Source organism: Pseudonaja textilis, chromosome 10 (assembly GCF_049901715.1).
Source record: "Pseudonaja textilis isolate UNSWEBS1 chromosome 10, rPseTex1.2, whole genome shotgun sequence".
Taxonomy (NCBI): Eukaryota; Metazoa; Chordata; class Lepidosauria; order Squamata; family Elapidae; genus Pseudonaja; species Pseudonaja textilis.
In genome coordinates, this window is record NC_141999.1 from 21,259,812 (window position 1) to 21,283,866 (window position 24,055).

Here is a 24,055-nt window from a genome sequence, read left to right on the forward strand (position 1 = left end):
TTTGCCTGGAGGCCCTTGTCTTGAAAGAAAGAAAAGGAAAAAAAAAACCCATATTATTTGCCATGGATTCACCGTCTGCAGCTTCTGTGCTTTGCATTGGGGTGTGGGGGGGACACGGCAGAGGAGGGGAGTGGAAGGGGTGGGGGCTGGCTCGGTCAAGCTGGGGATCCCCGGCTCCTTCCGCGCCCCCCACCCCTCCCCACCTTGGACAAGGTGAATTCTGCAGTAAAAGGGGCGGGGCTTAGCGGTGAGCCGGGGAAGAGGAAGGGGGGGAAGCGCCCTCTGATTGGCTGGCCAGCCTGCCCTGGTTCAGACAGCAGCGCCCGGGCATCGCTGCGTCCCGTCCTTCCGTGCCTGGCAGCCGTGGGCACAGCATCCCTGGCTGGGGGGCCGCCGGCAGCTCTCCCTCCTCTCCCGGCTTCTTCTCCGTTTCTCTCTCTTTCGCGCACGGTCCCGGCTCTCTCTTTCCCCCGTCTTTCCAGCCATCCGCTTTGCCTGCCCGGGCGTTGCTTCCCCCGAGGAGAAGAGCCTGGCTCACCCAGGCTGAGACGCCAAAGCCGCCAAGATGGGGGTAAGTCGCAGTCCCTCGTGTGTCCCCCTCTTCACCCCACCCCACCCCACCCCGGGCCTGGGACCCCCAACCCCGATCCGCATCTGGCTCCTGCAAGACGACCCCACCCACCCACCCACGGTGCCCGGTCAGCTGGCGCGCCGTAGCCTTTCTCTAGGCATCTCCCACCCGGGAGAAGGTTTTCCTCTCCCCCCCAAGAGATGCTCTTGGTTTCTCTATTGGGAAGGGGGGCAGGCTGGGCGACTTTGCCCCCTCCCTCCCTCCCCAGAGACGCCAACCCGGAGCAAGGTCCCTTATAGGGTCCGTCTGCATAGGGTCCCGGGCGTATAGCGTGTCCCCCCCAAGAACCTGCCTTGTTGCTGACATTGGGGGACGCGCGCCGTTCTGGATCGACAGGTGTCGTGTGGGGGGGAGGGAGAAACCTTCCTCCACGCTGCAGCATCCGGAGAGGTTGGGCGACAATGCCCATCATCCTCAGCCGGCGGCGGCTGGTTGGGGACGATGGGGGGGGGAGCTTGTCACCCGACGGGGTCCAGAAGTCACCTGGTGGAGAACGGGGGCTTCGGTTTTCCTTCATTACTGAGAGCGAGCAGCCCTTCCTCCTTTCCTCTCTCTCTCTCTCTCTCTCTCTCCCTCCCTCCCTCTCTCCCTCCTTTTCTCCCTCTCTTTTTCTCCCTCCCTTCTTCTCTCCCTCTCTCTCTCCTCCTTTTCTCCCTCTCTCCCTCCTTTTCTCCCTCTCTCTCCTTTTCTCCCTCCCTCCCTCTCTCCCTCCTTTCTCCCTCCTCCTTTTCTCCCTCCCTTCCTTCTCTCCCCTCTCCCTCCCTCCTTTTCTCCCCCTCCCTCCTTTCTCCCTCCCTCTCTCCTCTCTCCCTCCCTCCTTTTCTCTCTCCTCCTTTCTCCCTCCTCCCTTTCTCCCTCCCTCCCTCCTTTTCTCCCTCTCCCTCTCTGCCGACCCACAATGCAGGAGGGCGAATGACGCATTCCAGGCCCTTTCCATTCCCCTCTAGTCCCCCTCCCCCCCCCTTGGCTTCAGGCTTCATGCAATTCGGACGTTATTTTAAGCCGGGGCCCGTCCCATCGCCCCCTTTTCCCTACCTCTCCTCTGTGAACCCGGAGAAGGTCTAGATGCGTCTTGCGTGAGAGGGTTTCGTGTGGGTGCCCGAAGAACGCGCGGTTGTGCATTATTGGGGACGGGGCGGGGGGTGAACGACACACTGATGGACCCAAATAAGATCTCCAAGACCTGCATTCTCCTTTGATGATTTTGGGAGTGGGGATCAGAGAAGAGGGCTGCCTAGGAATCAGGGACAGCCGTGGGTGCTGAAAAACCTTGCGGGGAAGGGGGTGGGGGGGGCAAATCGGCCCCACAGGTGACAATATATCAGCAAAAGGTGAACAGATGAAGGAGAAAGAATGAGTCACGGTCTTGCCCGGGGAGGAAAATCAGGAACGTGTGGAAAGGCGACGGAGGAGGCCAATGAGCAGAGACGGGGTGGGTTTTGTTTATTTGTTTTTTTAAAGGAAAAAACGGGAGAGAAACCTGGTTTAAGGGAAGGTGGTTATCTCCAGGAAGCGGGGGCGGGGGGCGCTCTTCCTCCCTCATTGATATTCAGAAAGGGACGCCAGTCCTGCTGGGAGGGGGGGCGCATCTACCGAGGCTGCGGCAGCCTAAGGCGGCTGATTCCCCCTTCCCCCCCCCAAAAAATAGTCCTGGGATCCCCACATCCCCGGCAGGCACGAAACGCCAGGACGGGAAGAGGATGAGGAGAGGGTCGCCTGCCCTAGATATGTGTGGGTAGCTTGGGGAGGCGGTGGGGGGAGAGAGAGAGAGAGAGAGAGAGAGAGAGAGAGAGAGACAGATGGCCGGGGTCCAGAAAGGCAGCTGATGTGCCTTCAGTCTGATCCGAAGAAGGAGGGACAGACGCCTGCAGCAACGGCAGCTGTAACCTTGTAGAAAGGAGAGAGAGAGAGGAAGATGGAGGCAGGGGGGTGGGGAGAGAGGATGGGAGTGGGGGGGCGGGTTGACGTGAGGAAAGCAAATGCCCAGGTCACTCTAAGGTGGCTGGAGTCCTCTTCACACACACACACACACCCTCCCCAGGAAAAAGAAATTAACGGCTGCATCCATGGCTGCTCCATCGCTCCCCTTTTCCTCTCTCTCTCTCTCTCTCTCTCTCTCTCTCTCCCTCCCCATTTTTGCTTTCTATATTTGGTCTCTGCAGCTGTGGAGAGACAATCCTCTGCAAAATTTGTCTGCAGCAAAAAAAATGGTGTGTGTGTGTGTGTTTGCGGGGTATTTGAGGATGGGAAGGGAGAGGAGAAAAAGGGACCCTATAGACATCCCAGGCCGGGGAAGGGGATTCCCTTTGGCCTGGATGGGGGGGAAAAGCAGGAGGCCCCCTTCTCCCCCCCCTCCAAAGGCCCTTTCCTTGTGCCTTGGCTCCTGTGGATTTGGATTTGTCTTCCTGGTCTTCTTTTAGGGGGGTGGTGGTGGGTGGGAGGTGTCTTTTGGAAGGTCCGAAGAAAGGAGAGATCTCCCAGCCTTCCCCGTTCGCCTGTGACCTCTTCCCTGGCTCACGGTGACCTCCAACGGGCTCCCCAAAGGTCAGCAGGCTGCCTCTTGGAGGTGAAGGAAAAGCGGGGGGGGGGTGGGGGAGAGGGGAGGAGGGCGCACCTTTCTGCCCCTCCTCTTCCCCTTGGCATGGGCGCTGCAGATGTACAGGCCACTGCTGCAGCTCTGGCACCGCGCCAGGGATCCTACCGATGCAGCACTGCAGAATCTGGGGGGGTGGTGGCAGCTGGCTGGAGAAGGAAGGGGCCCCCCCTGACACCCCCCTCCACACACTGAGAGTCCTTCAGCTAAACAGCCCTCCTCCTCCCCCAAATCTCTAAGGCAAGGAACTCCCCCCTTTTCCCCCTCCCCTCACCCATTCCTTCTGCACCAGCTCTGGCTAAAAACCAAGCCTTTGGCAGGTGGCCTTTGTTCCTTCGATTGCCTTCCAATAAGCTGCCCTTCAGGAAAAATGGCTCCCCTCCGGATAGCATTTTTTCCTCCTGTCTTCTGCACTGCAGTAAATCCACCCCCGCTTCCGCCTTAGCTATAGGTTTTATATCTTCTTCTTCTTCTTCTTCCTCCGACCATGAGAGGCCGATGTCTCCCTTTGCAAAAGAGAGAGAGAGAGAGAGAGAGAGAGATGGGGGCCTCTGCATCGCGCACATACGGGTGCGCCGAGGTTGGGGTAGGCTCTCTGCCTTGGGAAGGGCCACCGAATGGGGTACCCCCCCACCCCAACCCCACCTCCAACACAGACTAAGAACGGGGTTGACTTCTCGGGCCCAAACCTTGTCCCCTGGTAACGCAGCTGGAGAAGAGGAAGAAGAAGAAAACACAAGGAAAGCTGCAGGGATCGATGTCAGACCTCCATCTCCCATTTTTGCCCCCCGCCTCCTTCATGGTGATCTTTCTGCACGGCTGCGTTGGGTGGGCAGCACGCCGGCCCTGCCATGTGACGATTTCCGAGCTTTCAATAGCCACGTCTTAATGGTGATGATCGGGAAACGTGACCAGGAAGGCGAGCGGTGTCTATTCTGCGTAACATTGATAAAAAGGATAATGCTGCTTATTAAAGGGTAGGTTAAATTAGGACGCTTGGCGGTCCGGAGCCAGGCTTTTTTGGGCAGGGATTATTTTTTCCTTTGCTGCTCGTCCATCCATCCAACGACACCCCCCTCCCCCACCTTCCCAGTAAGGCCTGCTTGGCAGAATAAGAGAATAACAGAGTTGGAAGGGACCTTGGAGGTCTTCTAGTCCAACCCCCTTCTCAGGCAGGAAACCTCATACCATTTCAGACAAATGGCTGTCCAATCTCTTCTTAAAAGCCTCCAGTGATGGTGCACCCACAGTGATGGAACATCCAATGATTAAATGGTTCTGACAGTCAGGAAATTTCTCCTTAGTTCTAAGTTGCTTCTCTCCTTGCTTAGTGTCCACCCATTGCTTCTTGTCCTGCCTTCAGGTGGTTTGGAAAATAGCTTGACTCCCTCTTCTTTGGGGCAGCCCCTCAAATATTGGAAGACTGCTATCGTGTCTCCCCTAGTCCTTCTTTTCACTAGACTAGACATGCCCGGTTCCTGCTTAAGATGGCTGTTGGGCCTCTGGGCAAGGACATCCCAAGGTCATTCAATTTCTCCTTGGATGTTCTTGGCATGTTTATTGATGTCATCTCATCTTTCTTCTTTCGTGGATAACATCCAGACTCTGCTTCAGCTGATAGGTAGCTCATCCATTTTTTTTTTCCTCCCCCGGGGTACAATTATTTTCCTTTTTTCACTGATTCAGCCCCTGGGTGAGTCTAATCCAAAAACGATCAGTGAAATTACCCACAAATTATAAATTTCAGCGCGTTGTTAGGTAAAGGGCTGGTGCTAATTTCCCCCCCTCCTCTTGTCGCATTCGTGTAAACGTTGCAAATAATCGCAAATCCAAGGCAGTCTTTATGACCACGACTGAGCCCAAAATGTCTGTGGCTAAGCGAAATTTTTGTTAAGTGAATTTTGCCCTATTTTCCTTGCCACGGTTGTTAAGTGAATCACTGCAGTTGTGAAGTTAGTAACAATAGCTGTTAAGTGAATTTGGTTTCCCCATTGAGTTTGTTTGTTGGAAGGCTGCAAAATGTGATGACAGGCTGGGACACAGCAATGGTCGTAAGTATGAGTCAGTTGCCAAACATCTGAATTTAGACCATGGGGATGTTGCAATGGTCTTAAATGTGAAAAATGGTCATAAGTCACTTTTTTCACTACCGCGGTAACTTCGAGCAGTCACTAAACGAACTATTGTAAGTTGAGGACTCTCCCTGATGAGTTCATTCAATCGGTGACTGATTCAGTCCCTCGGTGAGCCTATTCCAAAAATGATTTGTGAGGTTACATAGAAATTATAAATTTCAGACACTTGTCAGGTATGGAGCCAACGCAAATCTTGTCCCCACATTCTGTTGCATTCATGTAAACCAGGGGTCCCCAAACTTGGCAACTTTTAGACTTGCGAACTTCAACTCCCAGAATTCTAGGAGTTGAAGTCTACAAGTCTTAAAGTTAACAAGTTTGGAGACCTCTGTTGTAACCATTAGAAATAATGACAAATAATTAATTAGAGTCCTGTGGAGTTAGTGGGGTTTTGAAGAGGGTCTGGCAGCAACCTGTTTGATAACAGATCTTAATGAAATTTCCATGCTATCATTTCATAAGAAATTAGCTTCTGAAATATTAGCCTCCATGGTTCTCTTTTCACTAGAAGGGAGAGACCTACCATGTAAGAATCGTGGTACATAGGTGGTTTTTTTTCTTTACAGAATATATTTTATCGGGGTTCTCCGGAGCTGTAACTCTGCTAACAATTCATTTTTGCAGAAATGGTCTGGAAAAGATATCAGGATCAAACAGAAATGATGATCCCCCAAATTTTAAGCTAATTTCTCACTGGGAAAAGAAAAATGCACTTTATTATTTATTGGTTGGTTGGTTTTACTGTCTTAAATCCTTCAATTCCTCCAGAAAACAAGGCCTAACCCTTTCTTCTCCATTTTTTTTCCCTGCAACAATAACAACCGTGTGGAGCAAGTTGTGTTAAGAGGGTGCTAAGGGTGCACTTGAATTGAGATTTTCTTGCTCTAGCCATTATTTTTCAACCTTGGCAACTTTAAGATATGTGGACTTCAACTCCCAGAATTGTTGGCTGGGGAAGTTGAAGTCCACATATCTTCAACTTGCTGGCTGGGGAATTCTGGGAGTTGAAGTCCACATATCTTAAAGTGCCAAAGTTGAGAAATACTGCCCTCGTCCTGTTCCTCACCTGTTTCAGAGGGATATAAGTGACAAAAGATGTTATATGAGTGGCAAAGTGAAAAGTCTTGAAAAGCAGAACATTTTTCCATCTGTAATTTCAATTGTGGAGCTTTGTAAGGTAGGCTAATCGTAGGTGGAGGAATGTAACGGAGAGGAACTGACTTAATTAAGTCTACCCTGTAAGAATGTCTTCCAGTTCAAATGGGAAAAAATAGAACATATTAATATTTCAACACAATGCCTTTTTAAGTCTGGCCTCCTTGGGCCATGTAAATATAACTCTACTCCCATTGTAGTCAGCCAAATCTAGAGATTTATCACAAGCAAGGCAAGGAAAATGGCTTTTTCACCCTTTGGGTATGAACTAGGAGATTTCCTATCTGTTAGTTAGGGTTAAGTTCCCCTGACTGATTGGATTTAACAACTCTCTGGATCTGAGCAATCCTTAAGCATAGTTTAACCATTTAAGGTTCGTTTTGTAAAGAAGTGGCAAATGCGTGCCAAAAATTCTGAATCAATCCAGTCTTGAAACAAATCGAGACATAAACAGGACAGGGCTGGGATGCTCATACAGCTATCATTTGCACTCCAACTGCTATGTCAGATTCACACAACAAATTGAATCCTTAATGGGGGGGTGTTCATGAGACACAATTATCTGAGTCTGTGAAACAGGTTTTGCATAAAGGAAACAAGCCAGGTAATGACTTGATATGAGAGCCAGGAATCCGCAACCTGGTAAAATGACAGTGTTTTCCTACAATAATGGTGATCTATCTTAGCCCAGCCTGGAGTATTGTGTGAATGGAACATTACTCTGCTAGCCATGTTTAATGACTAACGTTTGGGATACTTACTCCTGCTCTAAGCCATTTACCTGAATATATTTATGCTGAAGATAAATACGGGCATAAATAAATATAAATAAATACCGAGCATAAATACAGGCAGTCTTCAATCACGAGTGGGACCAGAATTTCCGTTGCTAAACAAAATAATTCCTAAGTGAGCCGCGCCTGATTTTACCATTGTTTTGCCACCGTTGTTAAGCAAATCATTGCACTTGTTAGATGAAAGATGGCCATTAAACAGGTCTGTCTTCATCCCTGGACGTTCCTTGTTGGAAGCTGGCTGGGAAGGTTGCAAAAAAACCCCAACCTTTTGATTATGGGATTGTAAATACATGTTGGTTGCAAACCACCCTAATTTTAACCGTATCACCATGGGGTTGTTGCGATGGTCGTAAATTTGAGGACCGGTCATAAGTCACTTTTTTGGCATCATTGTACCTTTGAACAATCACTAAACGAATGGTTGTAAATTGAGGACTGCCTGTAAAATTAGAAATAGTCGATTAAATCATCTTGATGTCAATTAAAATCTGTCAAGGCTTCCAAACCATTAGATACGAACAGGAGTTGCTTTCATATCCAAATTGTTGGGAGGAGAATTAGCTACCCAGGGCTTCCCCTTTTGGAAGGGCTTAATTTATCCGTTACTTTCAGAACAGGTGTATGGGTAAGTCCTTGACTTGCAACAGTTCATTTAGTGACAGTTACAACGGCACTGAAAAAAATTGACTTATGGTCGTTTTTTTCACGCTTGCAATCTTTGTAGAATCCCTATGATCACGTCATCAAAATTCAGATGCTTGGCAATTGACTCATACTTATGACCGTTCATGAGATCCCCTTTTGACAAGTAAATCAATGGGGATGCCAGATTCACTTAACAACTGGGTAACTAACTTATCAAGTGGGGTGATTCATTTAATGACAGTGGCAAGAAAAGTCATAAAATAGGGCAAAACTCCCTGAACAAGTGTGGTTGTAAGCAGGGGTAGGATTCAAATTTTTTAACAACTGGTTCTGTGGGCGTAGCTTAGGTGGTGGGCATGGCTTGGTGGTCATGTTATTGGCTGGGTGTGGCCAACTCAATATCACTCACATCGAGGCACGCATCTCCTTGCCTGGCCTCTCATGAATGTGGGGATGCTGCAACAGTCATAAGTGTGAAAAATGGTCATGTCACTTGTTTCAGTGCCATTGTAACTTTGAATGGTCACTCCACACAAGCAAAGTACCAGCAAAGGAGGGAAAACTCCAGAGAAGTTCCTGAGACAGGAAGTCTAGTCCTGCCAAGAATGTAAAAAGGGTTAACGGACAGGCAGTTTCTGTAAGCAACACCAGAATGTTTCCTTCCTGCCTTCCTTACAGGATTAGGCCAGTAATTTCTTCTAACAACCGGTTCTCCAAACTGCTTAGAATGTTAACAGCCGGTTCTAGTAAATAGGTGTGAACTGGTAGAATCCCACCCCTGGTTGTAAGTCGAGGATCTCCTGCATATGGCAAATTGGGGAAAATTCTAAAGCCATTTGAGATAAAAGATTGCATTTTTCAAGGGGGTGATTTTCTCATGTCTCCACCGGTCTTCTCACACACAGTACGGGCGCTCAGACAGTTATCGTGTGGCCACCACCCAAGACAAACATGACGATTCTTCACCCAAGAAGAGCAAAGCCCAGCAGAAGAGTCGGGATCTGGATGATCTCAAGAAGGAAGTGGCGATGGTGAGTGACAACCTACCTTGATCCAATGATGGCCATCGGGTAGTTGAATGGAGCTGCAAGAGATGGGGAATGATGACCTACCTTGATCCAATGATGGCCATCGGGTGGTTGAGTGGAGCTGCAAGAGATGATGAAGGTCCTCCTAAGTGTCCTCTTTTTGCCCTGTGTTTCAGACAGAGCACAAAATGTCCATTGAGGAAGTCTGCCGGAAATACAACACAGATTGTGTGCAGGTGAGGACTTTCCACTCAGGGCTAGTGAACATTTTTATCTTTTTCTCAAGGGACTGGAGATTGGTTGAACGTCTACCTGGAGGCTCCAAAGCACCATGACCTAGCTGGTGGAGGAAATCAGCTGACCAGCAGATAGCAAACCTTTAGGGCACCTGTGTAATAATTGATTGAATAAAGTTTCAATCAGAATGGATTGGTTGGGTGAAGGGATGTTTCTGTCAACTCCTAAAACATTCCTATGCATGTTTTCAAGTTGCCATAAACCAGGTTGTGGAGGAAATCTAAAGTAATACAGCTGTTTAAAACCAGAAGTACATTCCTTTATCTTAAAAAGATTGTAGCTAGGCTACATGGCCGAAAATCCTTAATTGGAGAACATGATTGATAGTGCTTCATTGGAGAATCTGATCTATGATACACCTAGGGGGAGGGGGGAAACAGGGTCACGGGTGACCGTAAATTACGTGTGGCAAGAGTTGGCTTCATATGGGACAATGCCAACACGTTGCTCCTAATAAATCTTTTGAATTCTTTTGAAGCTTGGCCCGAGGCTCATGATTTAATTAGGACAATTGCCAGAACCCCTGACAGTTTCTTTCACAGCCTGTGGTTTCATCCCTCTTTTCTCTCCCCACATCAGGGTCTGACCCACAGCAAAGCCCAAGAGATCCTGGCCCGCGATGGCCCCAATGCTCTCACCCCACCCCCAACCACTCCGGAATGGGTCAAGTTCTGTCGTCAGCTCTTCGGAGGTTTCTCCATCCTCTTGTGGATCGGTGCCATACTTTGCTTCCTCGCCTACGGCATCCAGGCAGGAACCGAAGACGATCCTTCAGGAGACAATGTGAGTTTTGGTGGGGTGACGTCTTTGGAGGGTGTCCTTGTGGGAGGAAGGAAGAAAGGGTATCTCAAGGACCTTCTGGTGATCCAACCTTTCCTGCTTCTGCAGTTGTACCTGGGTATTGTACTGGCAGCTGTGGTCATCATCACCGGCTGCTTCTCCTACTACCAAGAGGCCAAAAGCTCTAAGATTATGGAATCCTTCAAGAATATGGTGCCCCAGGTATGACAAGTTGTCTTTTCTATCGACACCAACATACAGGCATAAGAGCATCAACTGTAAGAGGGATCTTGGAGTCTTAGTGGACAACCAGTTAAATAGGAGCCAGCAATGGGTAGTGGCAGCCAAAAAAGCCAATGCAATCCTAAATTGCATTAACAGAGGGATACAATCAAGATCAAGAGAGGTACTAATACCACTCTATAAAGCCTTAGTAAGACCACACCTAGAGCACTGCATCCAGTTTTGGTCACCACATTATAAAAAAGATGTTGAGACTCTAGAAAAAGTACAGAGAAGGGCAACCAGGATGATTAGGGGACTGGAGACCAAAACATACGAAAAACAGTTACAGGAACTGGGCCTGGCTAGTCTAGTGAAGAGAAGAGCCAGGGGAGACACGATAGCAGTCTTCCAATATTTGAGGGGCTGCCACAGAGAGTAGGGGGTCAAGCTGTTTTCTAAAGCACCTGAAGGTCCGACAAGGAGTAATGGATGGAAACTGAACAAGGAGAGATTCAACCTGGAAATAAGGATAAATTTTTTGACAGAACAATCAACTGAAGGAACAGAAGTTGCCTTCAGAAGTTGCGGGAGCTTCATCACTGTATGCTTTTAAGAAGAGACTGGACTGCCATTTGTCAGAAATGGTGTAGGGTCTCCTGCTTGGGTGGGTGGGGGTTGGACTAGATGACCTACAAGGTCCCTTCCAACTCTGATAATCTGTAAACAGGTAGTTTGTCAGGGAATTGCACAGTCGGTGTCCAAATGGAGTCAGAGATGCTGACAAGAACTTGTGGTTTTATATAAATAGATATATTTACGGTAAATAAGAGAGGCAAATGGGAGCACCGTCAGGTAAATCAACACAGCAGGAAAGTCATGAGGTAAAATGACAGAGAGCACAGAGAATTTTTTTTCCATAAAGCTAGGCCTAAGTCATCTTTTACAGGTGATGTATAGGTATTATTTTCATTGATGGTGTCTTTCAGCTCACCTCAGAGAATTTTGTGAGAAGAAATGGGTTGCATAAGGTGCCAAGCCGAGTTTAGTTTTAACCATGTTTTTTTCTGGTTGTGAGTGTTGTGCAAATCCAGGGCATTAAATTAATTCAGGATTCAGTGTATTGTCCATTGTAAAAAGAGGGTTAATCAGAAGTCTATCTAGGTTAAGCCTTTGAGTGAAGACAACCATATAAAACAGAGGACAACCATTTAGAACTTGTGGACTTCAACTCCCAGAATTCTCCAGCCAGCTACTGGGAGTTGAAGTTGATAAGTAATCTTTGCGGTACATGTGTTCAATAATAATTACAAGAATGACACAATGTTTTCTCCTGGGGACAACATGGCAAACTCCAGATATGTCCATCATCCCCATGGTACATTCCTAGACAGTGTGAGAGTGGCGTTGCCAATGAATTTTGGAAAACGATCGATCGACAAAGAAATGTTTTTAGGGAAACGTGGGTCGGCATGACTGAAAATCCAGAATGTTTTTTAATGGCATCATGTTTGCTTTTCATTCCAAAGCAAGCTCTGGTGATCAGAGAAGGGGAGAAAATGCAACTCAACGCGGAGGACGTAGTGGTTGGAGATCTGGTCGAGGTGAAAGGAGGAGATCGAGTCCCGGCTGACCTAAGGATCATCTCGGCTCACGGTTGCAAGGTTGGTGAAAATCTTACCGTCTTCTTTCAGCTGTCGTTCCTCTCAGCTCTGGAACAAGACTTATCGAGCCACTGGGAATTAGAGCAATTCGCCGTGTCCTTTACCATCTGTTCTCTTCCATTAACCAAATCTAAGTGGAGAGGTCAGATTACCAAGCACAAGATCAGTGTTCGGTAGGTTGTATTGGTTGGGGTTCGTATCTGTTGGGGTTTGCTGGCAGCCTGTGCAGACGGCAGCGGAATTGGACAAGAACAGGGACCAGTCCGGAAGTCTGGAGAGGACTTGGGTGAGGGCCCTGCATCTAATGCAGAAATGGGGCCAGACCATCTGGGAGTGAGGTGCTGCCTCTGGAGCCTTTGGAGTCTGGCAGCAGTTAGGCAGAGAAACAAGGGGAGCCTGTTCCCAGTGCCAGTGTGCACAGAGCTGCTAGAAGGCGAGAGCAGTAGAAACAAAAGGGGCGACTCGGGAGTAAGGCTGGGAGGTGATTGCCCCTCCCATAAGGTATAGAGGTCAGGCAAAGATGACAAAACCTTTGCAGGAAGCAAAGTCATTCTTTTGGTTCAGATGCATTCTTGAAGCTCTTTGTATTTCGGTTGGTTTTTTCCCCTAGTTCATTTTGATACTTCTGTATTTGGCCTCACTTCACAGAACTGAAAGGTGTGTGTTTATCTTGGGGGACTGTTTAAGATTAATTCCAGCTGGGAATGAAAAACATTTCCCAGCGTTGCAATAAAATAAGTCTTGTTTTTAAAATAAGCGTGTGCGTAGTTACGGTCTAGGAAGCCTTGGTCAGAACAGTATCACTGAACAACCTCGTAGTTTGGATTTTCCTGTTTCTTTTGTTCAACGCGGAGCAGCAACGCAGAGAAGTGGGAAGAAGAATGAATTTGGATCTTTGTCACAAAAATGATCAGCTTTCCCGGATTTTCATAACAGGCCCAAACCATCTGTCCTTTCAAATGAGTTGTGCTGATAACTCGACGAGATCCGTCCTGGGGTTGACCTGCCAGATTTGAGATAAAACCAGGATAATTTTCACTGTGAACCTTTCTCTTGGACGAACTGACATGGCACGGCCTTCTCTCTAGGTGGATAACTCTTCCCTGACGGGTGAATCCGAGCCTCAGACCCGTTCTCCAGATTGTACCCACGACAATCCTCTCGAGACCAGGAATATCACCTTTTTCTCTACCAACTGCGTCGAAGGTAGGGCCTTGTTGTTGTCCTTTACCTGGAGAATTTGGGGAGTTGGTCCACACATCTTAAACTTGCCCAATTTTAAAAACACGGATTTAAGAAAACATCGTTATTTTTTTTATTTCTTTTCTTTTTTAATCACGTGAGCTGCAATCATCCTCTTTTAAACAACCGCATAATCCCTTGCGGAGTGGTGTCTGGGCAACGGAACGGAGCTAGCAGCGTGTTTTACTGGCTAGATGCCCTTCCTGTCACCAATGTGGAGGGGTTGTTTTTTTTAGCAGATATGTTCTCGGTGTGCCTAGAGAGAGAAATATCTGCCTCTACCTAGGATTGAACTCGTAGCCTCCTGATCTTGAAGTGAGCGCTCCACCCCTAGGCACCTGCACCACTATAGTAGTTTTTTTTAATTTCTATTGACTTTGTGATTGCTAGGGCATATGTCTGCCTTTATGAGAAGAATTGCTAGAGAGGAATCTAGAGTAATTCAGTAAGGGCTTAGCTAATGTAGGAGTTCACCAGGCTGAGCCTGAGGGAGGCGTCAAGCACCTCACAGTCTCGAGTCCCTTCATGACAACAAGAGATCTGAGCCCAGCCCACCTCGAATTCCATTGATTCTTAGCTACTGGCTATTTGCTTTAACTGTTAGTAGTTCAGATTCTTGTAGAGAACTTAAGCTTGCAATAAATCTTTATAGTTATTTGAACTGCCCGGACCTTCTGATGTCCCTGAGGCTTGACACCTACGCTCTCATCCTAAATTAGCTTAACGGTTTGTCTCTCTCTCCTCAAGGAACTCGGAGAGATTTGCAAGTTACGGTTCTGTTATCAAACCGTGGTTCCTAAATTCATTTAAATATGGCTGTGGGCAGTGAACATCCAACACAAAACCACAGCAGAGATCTCCAAGTAGAGATGACAACTTCTAGAATTTCAACCCGGAATGGGAATTCTAGGAGCTGTAGGCCCCCACTAGATCTGGAAATTTTTTTACATGTGCCGAAAATTGGATGGAGAACGTATGCCCACCGATTTGTCTCTTCTTCCACCAGGCACAGCACGTGGAGTTGTCATTGCCACCGGCGACCGGACAGTGATGGGTCGAATTGCCACCTTGGCTTCGGGCCTGGAAGTTGGCAAGACCCCCATCGCTCGAGAGATCGAGCATTTCATCCAGCTGATCACAGGCGTGGCTGTCTTTCTGGGCGTCTCCTTCTTCGTGCTCTCTCTCATTTTGGGCTACTCATGGCTGGAAGCTGTCATTTTCCTGATTGGCATCATCGTGGCCAATGTCCCCGAAGGACTCTTGGCTACAGTCACAGTAAGTACCAGACAAGAAGTCGACCAAAGAACTTCCTAGAGAAAACGGATGGAAACTAATCAAGGAGAGAAGCAACCTAGAAGGAAGGAGACGTTTCCCGACAGCACAACTAATCCAGCGGGACTACTTTCCTGAAGAAGTTGTGAGTGCTCCAATACTGGATTTTATTTTATTTTTGTCTGAAATGGTATAGGTTTTCCTGCTTGAGCAGAGTATTGGGCTGTAGTGGTTAGAATGCAGCATTGCAGGATCACTCTGCCCACTGCCAGGAGTTCGATCGTGAGGGGCTCAAGGTTGACTCAGCCTTCCATCCTTCTGAAGTCAGTAAACTGTCTGGTTTGGTTCTGCAACCCAACAGGACAGACACAGACTTCAGAGGATAATTAGGACCGCAGAAAAAAACAATGATTACCCACCTGCCTTCAGTTGAGGACCTGTATACTGCACGAGTCAAAAAGAGGGCTGTGAAAATATTTACAGACCCCTCGCATCCCGGACATAAACGGTTTCAACTCCTTCCCTCAAAATGATGCTATAGAGCATTGCACACCAGAACAAGTAGACACAAGGACAGTTTTTCCCCGAAAGCCATCACTCTGCTAAACAAATAATTCCCTCTACCCTGTTCAACTATTACAAAGTCTCCACTACTATTACTGTTAATCTTCTCATCACTCCTTATCACGCATCCCCTCCCACTTGTGATTGTAGGACTGTAACTTTGTCTCTTGTATCCTTATGATTTATATTGATTGTTTCCTAGTATGATTTTATTGTTGATTGTACCCTATGACTATCATTAAGTGTTGCACCTTATGATTCTTGATTCTTAACGAATGTATCTTTTCTTTATGTATACTGAGACAAATTACATCAAGACAAATTCCTTGTGTGCCCAATCACACTTGGCCAATAAAGAATTCTATTCTATTCTATTCTATTCTGACTACCCAGATTGTTGGGGGCAATAGGCTGACTCTGTAAACCGCTTTGAAAGGGCTGTGTAAAGCACTATAAAGTGGTACATAAGTCTAAGTGCTATTGCTATTGGACTAGAAAACCTCCAAGGTCCTTTTCCAACTCTGTTATTCTGTTATATCTCTTTAAAAAGCTTTTAAAATTGATATCTCATCTTGGTTTCCCAAAGGTGGTGATGATAATGATGTCTCACTATTCCATTAGAAGAAAAAAGTGATGTGAAGTTGAGCTCACTTTTTGAAAAAAAAACAAAAAACAGCGTAACAGAGTTGGAAGGGATCTTGGGGCAGAGGTGATATTCAGCCAGTTCTGACCAGTTCTGGAGAACCGGTAGTAGAAATTTTGAGTAGCTCGGAGAACCGGTGGTAACCTTCCCCCAGGAGGGGGAAGGCAATGGAGATATTACAGTATCCTCCCCCTGCCATGCCCACCAAGCCACGCCAACAGAACCGGTAGTAAAATTTTTTGAATCCCACCACTGCCTTGGAGGCGTCTAGTTCAGGTGTCTCCAACCTTGGCAACTTTAAGACTTGTGGACTTCAACTCCCAGAATTCCTCAGCCAGCAAATTCTGGGAGTTGAAGTCCACAAGTCTTAAAGTTGCCAAGGTTGGAGACACCTGTTCCAGTCCAATCCTCTGCTCAAGTAGGAGACCCTATATCATATCAGACAAACAATTATCCAATTTCTTCTTCCAGTGATGAAGCATCTACAACTTGCTATCAGGAGTCCGTCGGTTCCCCCCATTTAAATCATGACTCTCGAGCCAAACTTCCAAAACTTCAAAAGGATTTATTGGGAGTTAACATGTCCGGCACTTGCCTGGGTATCGCCGACTCTGAGACACTGTCACCCTTGACCCTGGTTTTCCCCCACCTCCTGGGTGTATCGTAATTCCTATCCTCCAATGGGACACATCCGTAGCCCAGAGTCATCAATCATGCTCTCCAGTTAGAATTTTGCGCGGCAGAAACTTGAGTCATCTAGTTACTGTCTTTGAAAACATTTATGGATTGCAGTTTCAGTTTGCAAGCTGCTACGCTGCTCCCCCCCCTCCCTTTCTGTTGGCAACTCTAAACAGACCATAGAAATATTTTATGAGTTAACATTTAAAAATGTCCAGTGATGGAGCATCCACAACTTCTGGAGGCAAGATGTCCCACTGATTAATTGTTCTGACTGTCTGGAAATTCCTCCTTAGTTCTAAGGTTGCTTCTCTCCTTGATTAGTTTCTACCCGTTGCTTCTTGTCCAGCCCTCAGGTGCTTTGGAGAATAGCTTGACTCTCTCTTCTATGTGGCGGCCTCTTAGATATTGGAACACTCTTGGGTTTCAAGGGAAATGCCAGTTTGGGCATCTCTGATGGGAGCCCTTTCCTTCAGCCCATCGCTAAGTCTCCTTCCTCCCATTTAGGTGTGTCTGACCTTGACCGCCAAACGCATGGCTCGCAAGAACTGCTTGGTGAAGAACTTGGAAGCCGTGGAGACCTTGGGTTCCACCTCTACCATCTGCTCGGACAAGACAGGGACCCTGACTCAGAACCGAATGACTGTTGCTCACATGTGGTTTGACAACCAGATCCATGAGGCTGATACCACCGAGGATCAATCTGGTGAGGATTATTGGGGTGGAGGGGAAGAGATTACAAGGATCCTTTTCCTATCTTGCATTAAGAAGAGTTGACAGATGACCTCTTTGTAAGGTGAAAGAATAGGAAGCTGAGGGGGTTTCACGTCTTCTTCGGATCTCTAGCTTAGCTCTAGATCGGGGGGTCTCCAATCTTGGCAACTTTAAGACTTGTGGACTTCAACTCCCAGAATTCTGAGAGTTGAAGTCTTAAAGTTGCCAAGATTGAAGACCCCCCCGATCTAGAGTCACGAAAGATGCTCCCAAGTTTTGCTTTGTATGGAGAGAATTATGTGCAACAGACTGAGAAAGGCATTATGTAGAACTTTGACTGAAATTCCATCTTCCTCTTGTTCACAATTTCTCCCTTACTCTTTCTCCTTCACCCAATTTCCCCTTTTCTCCCCGGTGTCAAAGAGTGGGTTTAATGTTAGGGTTCCAAGTAATAAATCCATTGCAAGCAAGACTCGGAGCCGTTGAGTTCTTCAAATATTGCTTTTATTGGAAATACCATATTGGCACATATCTGGTGAAAACCGACTCTAAAAACTCCCCGCGTTTTTCACCGCATTAAAAGTAACAGATTTTCTTCTTTCTCAAAATGGATCGGTCACATGCTCCAATCATTGTACAACTGGGTGGCACCACTCCACCTTTGTCCTTCCAAGTGTGAGAATGTCCTTGGTTCCCAAGAGAAAGGATTTTGTTTCGACTACAGAAATCCTTCTATCTCAAATTCCCCCCTCCCTGATCCTCAGCTCCAGCGCAGCAACACTGAAGCAGATGAAATGGCTTTGGTCAGGACAGTTTCGGGGTTGACACTTGGCCTCCAGTTCAAGTTATTTCTTTTTTTAACGTCCTAGAACAGTGTTGGCGAACCTTTTCGGTGCCGAATGCTGAAATAGGAGTGTTCTGACCCAGCCAAATTCCCCGAGAGCAAACACAGATAAACTCAGGAACTCAAACATTCATGGCTTTAATCTACAAATAAACCTCTTTGCAGATAACAGATGGCTTGCAGCCAATTAGTCCAATTAGGAAAACCTTGGCAGAAATCTTCAAAAAATCAGAGTCTGTAATCATCACACTGAGTCCTTTGAACTTTTTTGCCTTTTGCAAAGACAAAAACCTTTTGAAACCAGGCTTATATTCCCTAGAGGGAGGGGCCATTACATTGCATCCCTACTCCCAAGTCATCCGTGCAGCTTCAGCTGTTCTCTTCTACGAATCATCCTGCGCTCACGCACACTTGGCACAGGCTCCTCGGGAACCTCCTCCTCACTGCTGCCAGCCCCCACCATTCCTGAAGGCAGCAGTCCACCCCCTGATGGTCCCGGCCCCTCCTCCGAGTCCTCGCTCTCCTCCACCATCTGTACCTGCTGCCGGCTAACCACAACAGGGAGCATGTGCACGGGGGAGCATCGGAAACTGGAAAAGCAGTTTCCCGCCACGCATGTGCATACCGGGAAGCTCAGCTTCCGGTTTCCGGCATGAGCACTGGCCACCTGGTGTTCCAGTTTCTGGTGCGTGTGCGTGCGTGAAGACCAGCTGGCCCATGTGCATGTGTGTGCCAGAAACCAGAAGCTCAACTTCCCAGCATGCGCATACACACTGGGGAGCTGCTCTTCCAATTTCCGGCACTCCCACATGCTGGCCGGCATACATGCTCATACCATAACACGGAAGAGCAACAGGAGATGGCTGGCATGTTCAGAGAGACGTGCCATGGGTTCACCATCATGGTCCTAGAACTTCACTCCTCAACATCTTCCTTTATTTTTCACTGCAGGCACGGCCTTTGATAAGAGCTCCGCCACCTGGGTGGCCTTGTCTCATATTGCTGGGCTTTGCAACCGAGCAGTCTTCAAGGGAGGTCAAGAAAATGTGCCCATCCTCAAGGTGAGTGGAGGAGACATCAGCTGGGCCCTAGAAAATTGAGAAGGGTCATTGCGCTGGAGATAAGGACTAGGTGAAGATGTGAGGGTCGAAGGTCAAGTGTCAAAAACATACGTTACTTTCTATTTGCATGATGACAGATGAGAACCTGAAAATAGGCTTTGCTGGATCAGGCCTAGATCCAAATTCCTTGGTGGCCCACCTGATACATTTAGGAAACTGCCCCATTAGGAGATCAAGACATCTGTGGTTGCTCACATACACTCTCTACATAGAAGTAGACTGACTCCATGCCTGGAAGCTTCACTTGGTCATCAGGTCTGGTACCAGGGGTGGGATTCAGCCAGTGTAACAACCGGTTTGGTGAGCGTGCGCTTTGCACACGCACGCACAGTGGTGGGATTCAAAAAAGTTTTTTTTTACTACCGGTTCTGTGGCTTGGTGGGTGTGGCAGGGAAAGGAGACTGCAAAATCCCCATTCCCTCCCCAGCCCGCTAACCTGCTTTCCAGCTCTGTTCTCCTGTGCAGGGCAACAAAAGGAGACCCAGCCGATCAGCTGGGACTCAATGGGAGGCGGAGAATAGACGGGGGCGGGGCCAGTCAGAGGTGGCATTTGCTGGTTCTCTGAACTACTTAAAATGTCCACTACTGGTTCTCCAGAACTGGTCCGAACCTGCTGAATACCACCTCTGCGCACGCAGCATTTGAAAACCGCTTATTTTTGGCTCTAAAACTTCTGCTGCAGCCCTGGTGATTGAAACAGCTGAGATGCGGCCAACTGCTTTGCCGCGCGAATCAGCTAGGCTGCAAAAATAACAGAAATAAAGGGAAGACTAGGGCAAGAATTGGCGGGTGGGGCCCAACTAATCGCTGGAACTACCGGTTCATTTGAACTGGTCCAAACCGGCAGAATCCCACTCCTGTCTGGTACCTTGTGATAGACTTTCCTCCAAGAGCTATACTGGACGTTTTTGAACCCATCTAAGCTAGCCGCCCATGTTCTCCTAGGGCAGGGGGTCCCAACCTGGGGTGCTTGCACCCCCTGGGGGTACGAGACGATATTCCAGGAGGTGCGAGAAAAGTCCAGGTAAATAATAGGATATTGGCTATATGTTGGCATTTTTATTTATTATGCAATGGATTAACTTTGTTTTCATGTTAGAGTTAAGTATCGTTATTTAGCGGCCGTCACATACATAGCTGAAAAGATTCAATCCTACCATATATTTAACGCGTTCAGTAGTTCCTAAAGTCTAAATTTCAGGGGGTGCGAGGTTCGAGTGAAATTTCTTTAGGGGTGCGGGGCGAAGAAAAGGTTGGGAACCACTGTCCTAGGGCATTGCTTCCTACACTTATGAATGTTGTTAGTTCCATCATTGGGGTGGTGAGGAGATGGGGAGCGGTAGGGAGAGAAGGCCAGGCTGCATGTCCAAACACAGAACGTTAAAATGATCCTATTTCACCCCCAAGCGCGACGTAGCAGGAGATGCTTCGGAATCGGCCCTCTTGAAATGCATCGAGCTGTCGTCTGGATCGGTGAAGCTGATGAGGGAGAAGAACAAAAAAGTGGCAGAAATCCCCTTCAATTCCACCAATAAATACCAGGTATGGGTCCCTGAGTGTCCCTCAAAGAGGCTCTAGGGTTGGGTAACCTTTCCTCTAAACCAGGGGTGTCCAACCGTGGCAACTTTAAGGTTTGATGGACTTCCGCTCCCAGAATTCCTAGTCAGCATCACCCTCTGGGGAATTCTGGGAGTTGAAGTCCACAGGTCTTAAAGTTGCCATGATTGGACAGCATTGATATCAATCGAAGTTCTTCTTGAATTAAAAAATAAAGCAAATCTAAGGGTGTTGAGCAGCCCCATTAAAAAAACAAACACTGAAGATGGCTTTTTTAGGTGTAGCTTGCATTGAAAACATATTTTGATTTCCAACGTTGTTTATTTTCTTACATTAAAAAAAAATAAAGAACGGATAGTAATTAGAACTCTTTTGGCCTAATTTGGTTTTAGAATTAACACCATAGTAAGTACAGATGGTCCTCGACTTACAACAGTTCATTTAATGACCATTCAAAGTTCTAATGGCACTGAAAAAAGCAACATATGACTGTCAACTCATAAAAATATTTCTATGGTTGTTTTCGAGTTGCCAACAGAAAAGGAGGGGGGAAGCGGGTTTGAAAGAGCAGTGCGGCAGCTTGGAAATCAAAAGTGCATTCCGTAAATAGTTTTTCAAAGATAGTAACTAGGCGGCTGAAGTTTCTGCTGTGCAAATCTCTAATTGGAGAACATGATTGATGATTCTTGGCTATGGATGTGTCTCATTGGAGAACATGAATTATGATATACGGGGGCGGGGGGAGAGAAACCAGGGTCAAGGATGACAATGAATTAGAGTCGGCTACATCCAGGCAGTGCTGGCATGTTAACTCCCAATAAATCCTTTTTAAATTTTGGAAGTTTGGCTCAAGACTCATGATTTAATTGGAATAACTGCCGGAATCCTGACAACGACCTTGGCAGCATCCCTCATGGTTACATTATCAAAATTCAGACACTTGGCAATCGACTCGTATTTATGACGGATGCAGCATTCAGGGGTCACGTGCTCTTCTTTCTGACAAAGCCAATGGGGAAGCCAGATTCAATTAACAACCGCGTTGCTAACTTAACAATGACAGTGATCCACTTAACAACGGTGGCAAGAAAGATCACAAAACGTTGCAAAACTCACTGAACATGTCTCACTTAGCAACAGAAGTTTGGGGCTCAGCTTTAGATTCAATCATAAGCAGTAATTAGAACTATTCTAATTTGAATCCTCCAACCCTTTTTTCAAAAAGAAAAACAACAACCATATACAAAAGAAGAAGAAAAATGCATAATTTGGAAGCTTGGATTCGTTTATCATGAAACGTGTATCTGGCCAGCTTTGTATATCAGAACCGCCTTGCTTAGGTTCTCCATTCTCAAATTGTAGAGCCAATAAAGTCCCCACATTCTGGGAATCAAAGGCCTCTCAGCTTTAATCCCCATCTTTTACGGCCGACGTATGGAAAGGATTAGCTAGGATTCCCGGTGTGCTGTGACCTGGAATAAAATGGGCAAATCATTTCCAGAGAGAGAAGGGGTGGATGCTTCTATGTAATATTGATATGCGTTGCAGCGATTGTTGCATAGGTCCAAATCCAGCAGAGACGTTGGCTAGCATCGGATGGCTGATGTAATATTTACAGAGATGGTTGTGCCCAAAGCGCTTGTTCAAACGGCAGCTGGATTTTGTTTTGCGTATTTTTCCCTCTTGAAGACGTTTCGCTTCACATCCAAGAAGTTTCTTCAGTTCCTGAACTGAAGATGCTTCTTGGATGAGAAGCGAAACGCCTTCAAGAGAAAAAAAACAAAATCCAGTTTTGCCTTTTGGAAAAGCACTTTGGGGACACCGATGTAATGTTGTTGTCGCTTTTTCCAGGGCGTGATAAAACAAACCAAGGTGATTGTCACAGGCGATCCCAACTTTCGAAGAGAATATTTGCAGCTCGGGGCTGAATGGTGGAGATCCTTGGTGCACTCTGACCTTGGTGGTTTTCTGACAGGCGTTTTGTTACCACACTAGGGAACATCATCAGTACACTGTAACAAAACCACCAAGCTCAGAAGAGCACAAAGGACCCCCCCCCAAGCCATATAAACTTTGCCTGCTTTTATAGGCATCACATTTTGTCGCTCTGTGTTTCATTCCATGAGTTTAATTTACTTTACTTTATTGTCATTGCACCTCGTACAATGTCATCTTCAGTGTACACTGTAACTATAAAAATAAAACACAAACACACATCCTTCGCCTTCTATACAATTGAATTGAAAACCCCTGATATTGATTCATATTGCACTGTATACAGTAGAATTCAATATAGTTACTGCTCTGGGATAGAAGCTGTTTTGCAGCCTATTTGTCCTTGTTTTTATTACCGCATTTCCCCGAAAATAAGACCCTGTCTTATATATTTTTTGCCACCAAAAAAGGCACCAGGTCTTATTTTCGAGGGATGTCATCCACTGACTAACTTCACTTGTGCACGTTGGCCCCGGCCTCCTTTTCGCTGTCAGAGGTCTCAGGAACTTCTTCTTCTGTGGCCATTAAGGCTTTCCTGGAGGCCTCTGCAGCCAATAACAGAGCTCTGGATCGATCTGGAGCTTTGTTATCATCTACAGAGGCCTTCAGGAAAGCCTTCCCAGCCTTGCTGGCTGTAGAAGTAATGGGCCGGCAAGGCAGGTATCAGGGTGTGCAAGGCCTGGCTACAACTGCCCAAAGGTAAATAGTAGGGCAGCTCCACACACCCCAATCCCCACCCTAGCTTAATTTTTACCCATCCACTCTGGAATGGGCAGGATCTTAATTAGGGCTTATTTTGGGGATAGGGCTTATATTGGGCGCACGTGTAAACATCAAGCTAGGACTTACTTTCAGCGTAGGTTGTATTTTCAGGGAAACAGGGTATTATCCTGTACCGTCTGCCAGATGGTAATAGAGCAACCTGTGTTAAGCAGTCTCTTCTCCTGTTGTAATCTGGGAATGTTCTTTGGATCCTGAGAGATTTCTGCTCCCGTTGCAGCTCTCAATTCACGAGACAGAAGATCCCAACGATAACCGCTACCTGCTGGTGATGAAGGGGGCCCCTGAGCGTATCCTGGACCGATGCTCCACCATTCTGTTCCAAGGCAAAGAACAGCCTCTTGATGAAGAAATGAAGGAAGCTTTTCAGAATGCCTACCTGGAGCTGGGAGGACTTGGAGAGAGGGTGCTCGGTAGGAATGGCTGGGGGAGTGGATGGAGGGTGGTTGGAAGGACTAAAGAAGGCAAGACGTCAGTGGGCAGAAGGGCTGGGTATCATACAACATCTTGGAGAAGTCATTGGAGGTTTTCTTTTCTTTTTTTTTTAAGAAAAAAGCCAGCGAGAAGTCAGGGACACACTGAAGAAGCTTAGATATTTCAGAATCCAGATGTTTCAAGATGGGTAGATGACAACATGACAAATCATGGCTTCAAAATTAAAGGGAGGGACCGGTTTGGAAAAAAACTCAGCAGCACTT

At 47.1% G+C, this 24,055-nt stretch overlaps 1 protein-coding gene across 2 annotated transcripts in view; it reads left to right on the top strand.

Moving 5' to 3' along the window:
* The window catches only part of ATP1A3 (ATPase Na+/K+ transporting subunit alpha 3), a 58,529-nt gene that overhangs the window by 17,877 nt on the left and 16,597 nt on the right, over window positions 1-24,055 (top strand). Inside the window, exons 1-12 of one of the 2 annotated variants that reach the window (XM_087940101.1) lie at window positions 435-571; window positions 8,862-8,987; window positions 9,161-9,220; window positions 9,861-10,064; window positions 10,170-10,283; window positions 11,813-11,947; window positions 13,036-13,153; window positions 14,196-14,464; window positions 16,854-17,052; window positions 18,856-18,965; window positions 20,433-20,567; window positions 23,578-23,770. In XM_087940101.1, the coding sequence (XP_087796227.1) occupies window positions 566-571; window positions 8,862-8,987; window positions 9,161-9,220; window positions 9,861-10,064; window positions 10,170-10,283; window positions 11,813-11,947; window positions 13,036-13,153; window positions 14,196-14,464; window positions 16,854-17,052; window positions 18,856-18,965; window positions 20,433-20,567; window positions 23,578-23,770 (1,669 nt within the window). In that variant the 5' untranslated portion in view covers window positions 435-565. Of the gene's footprint in view, window positions 1-434; window positions 572-8,861; window positions 8,988-9,160; window positions 9,221-9,860; window positions 10,065-10,169; window positions 10,284-11,812; window positions 11,948-13,035; window positions 13,154-14,195; window positions 14,465-16,853; window positions 17,053-18,855; window positions 18,966-20,432; window positions 20,568-23,577; window positions 23,771-24,055 lie in introns of those variants that run through there. The other variant, XM_087940102.1, reaches the window with a different exon arrangement.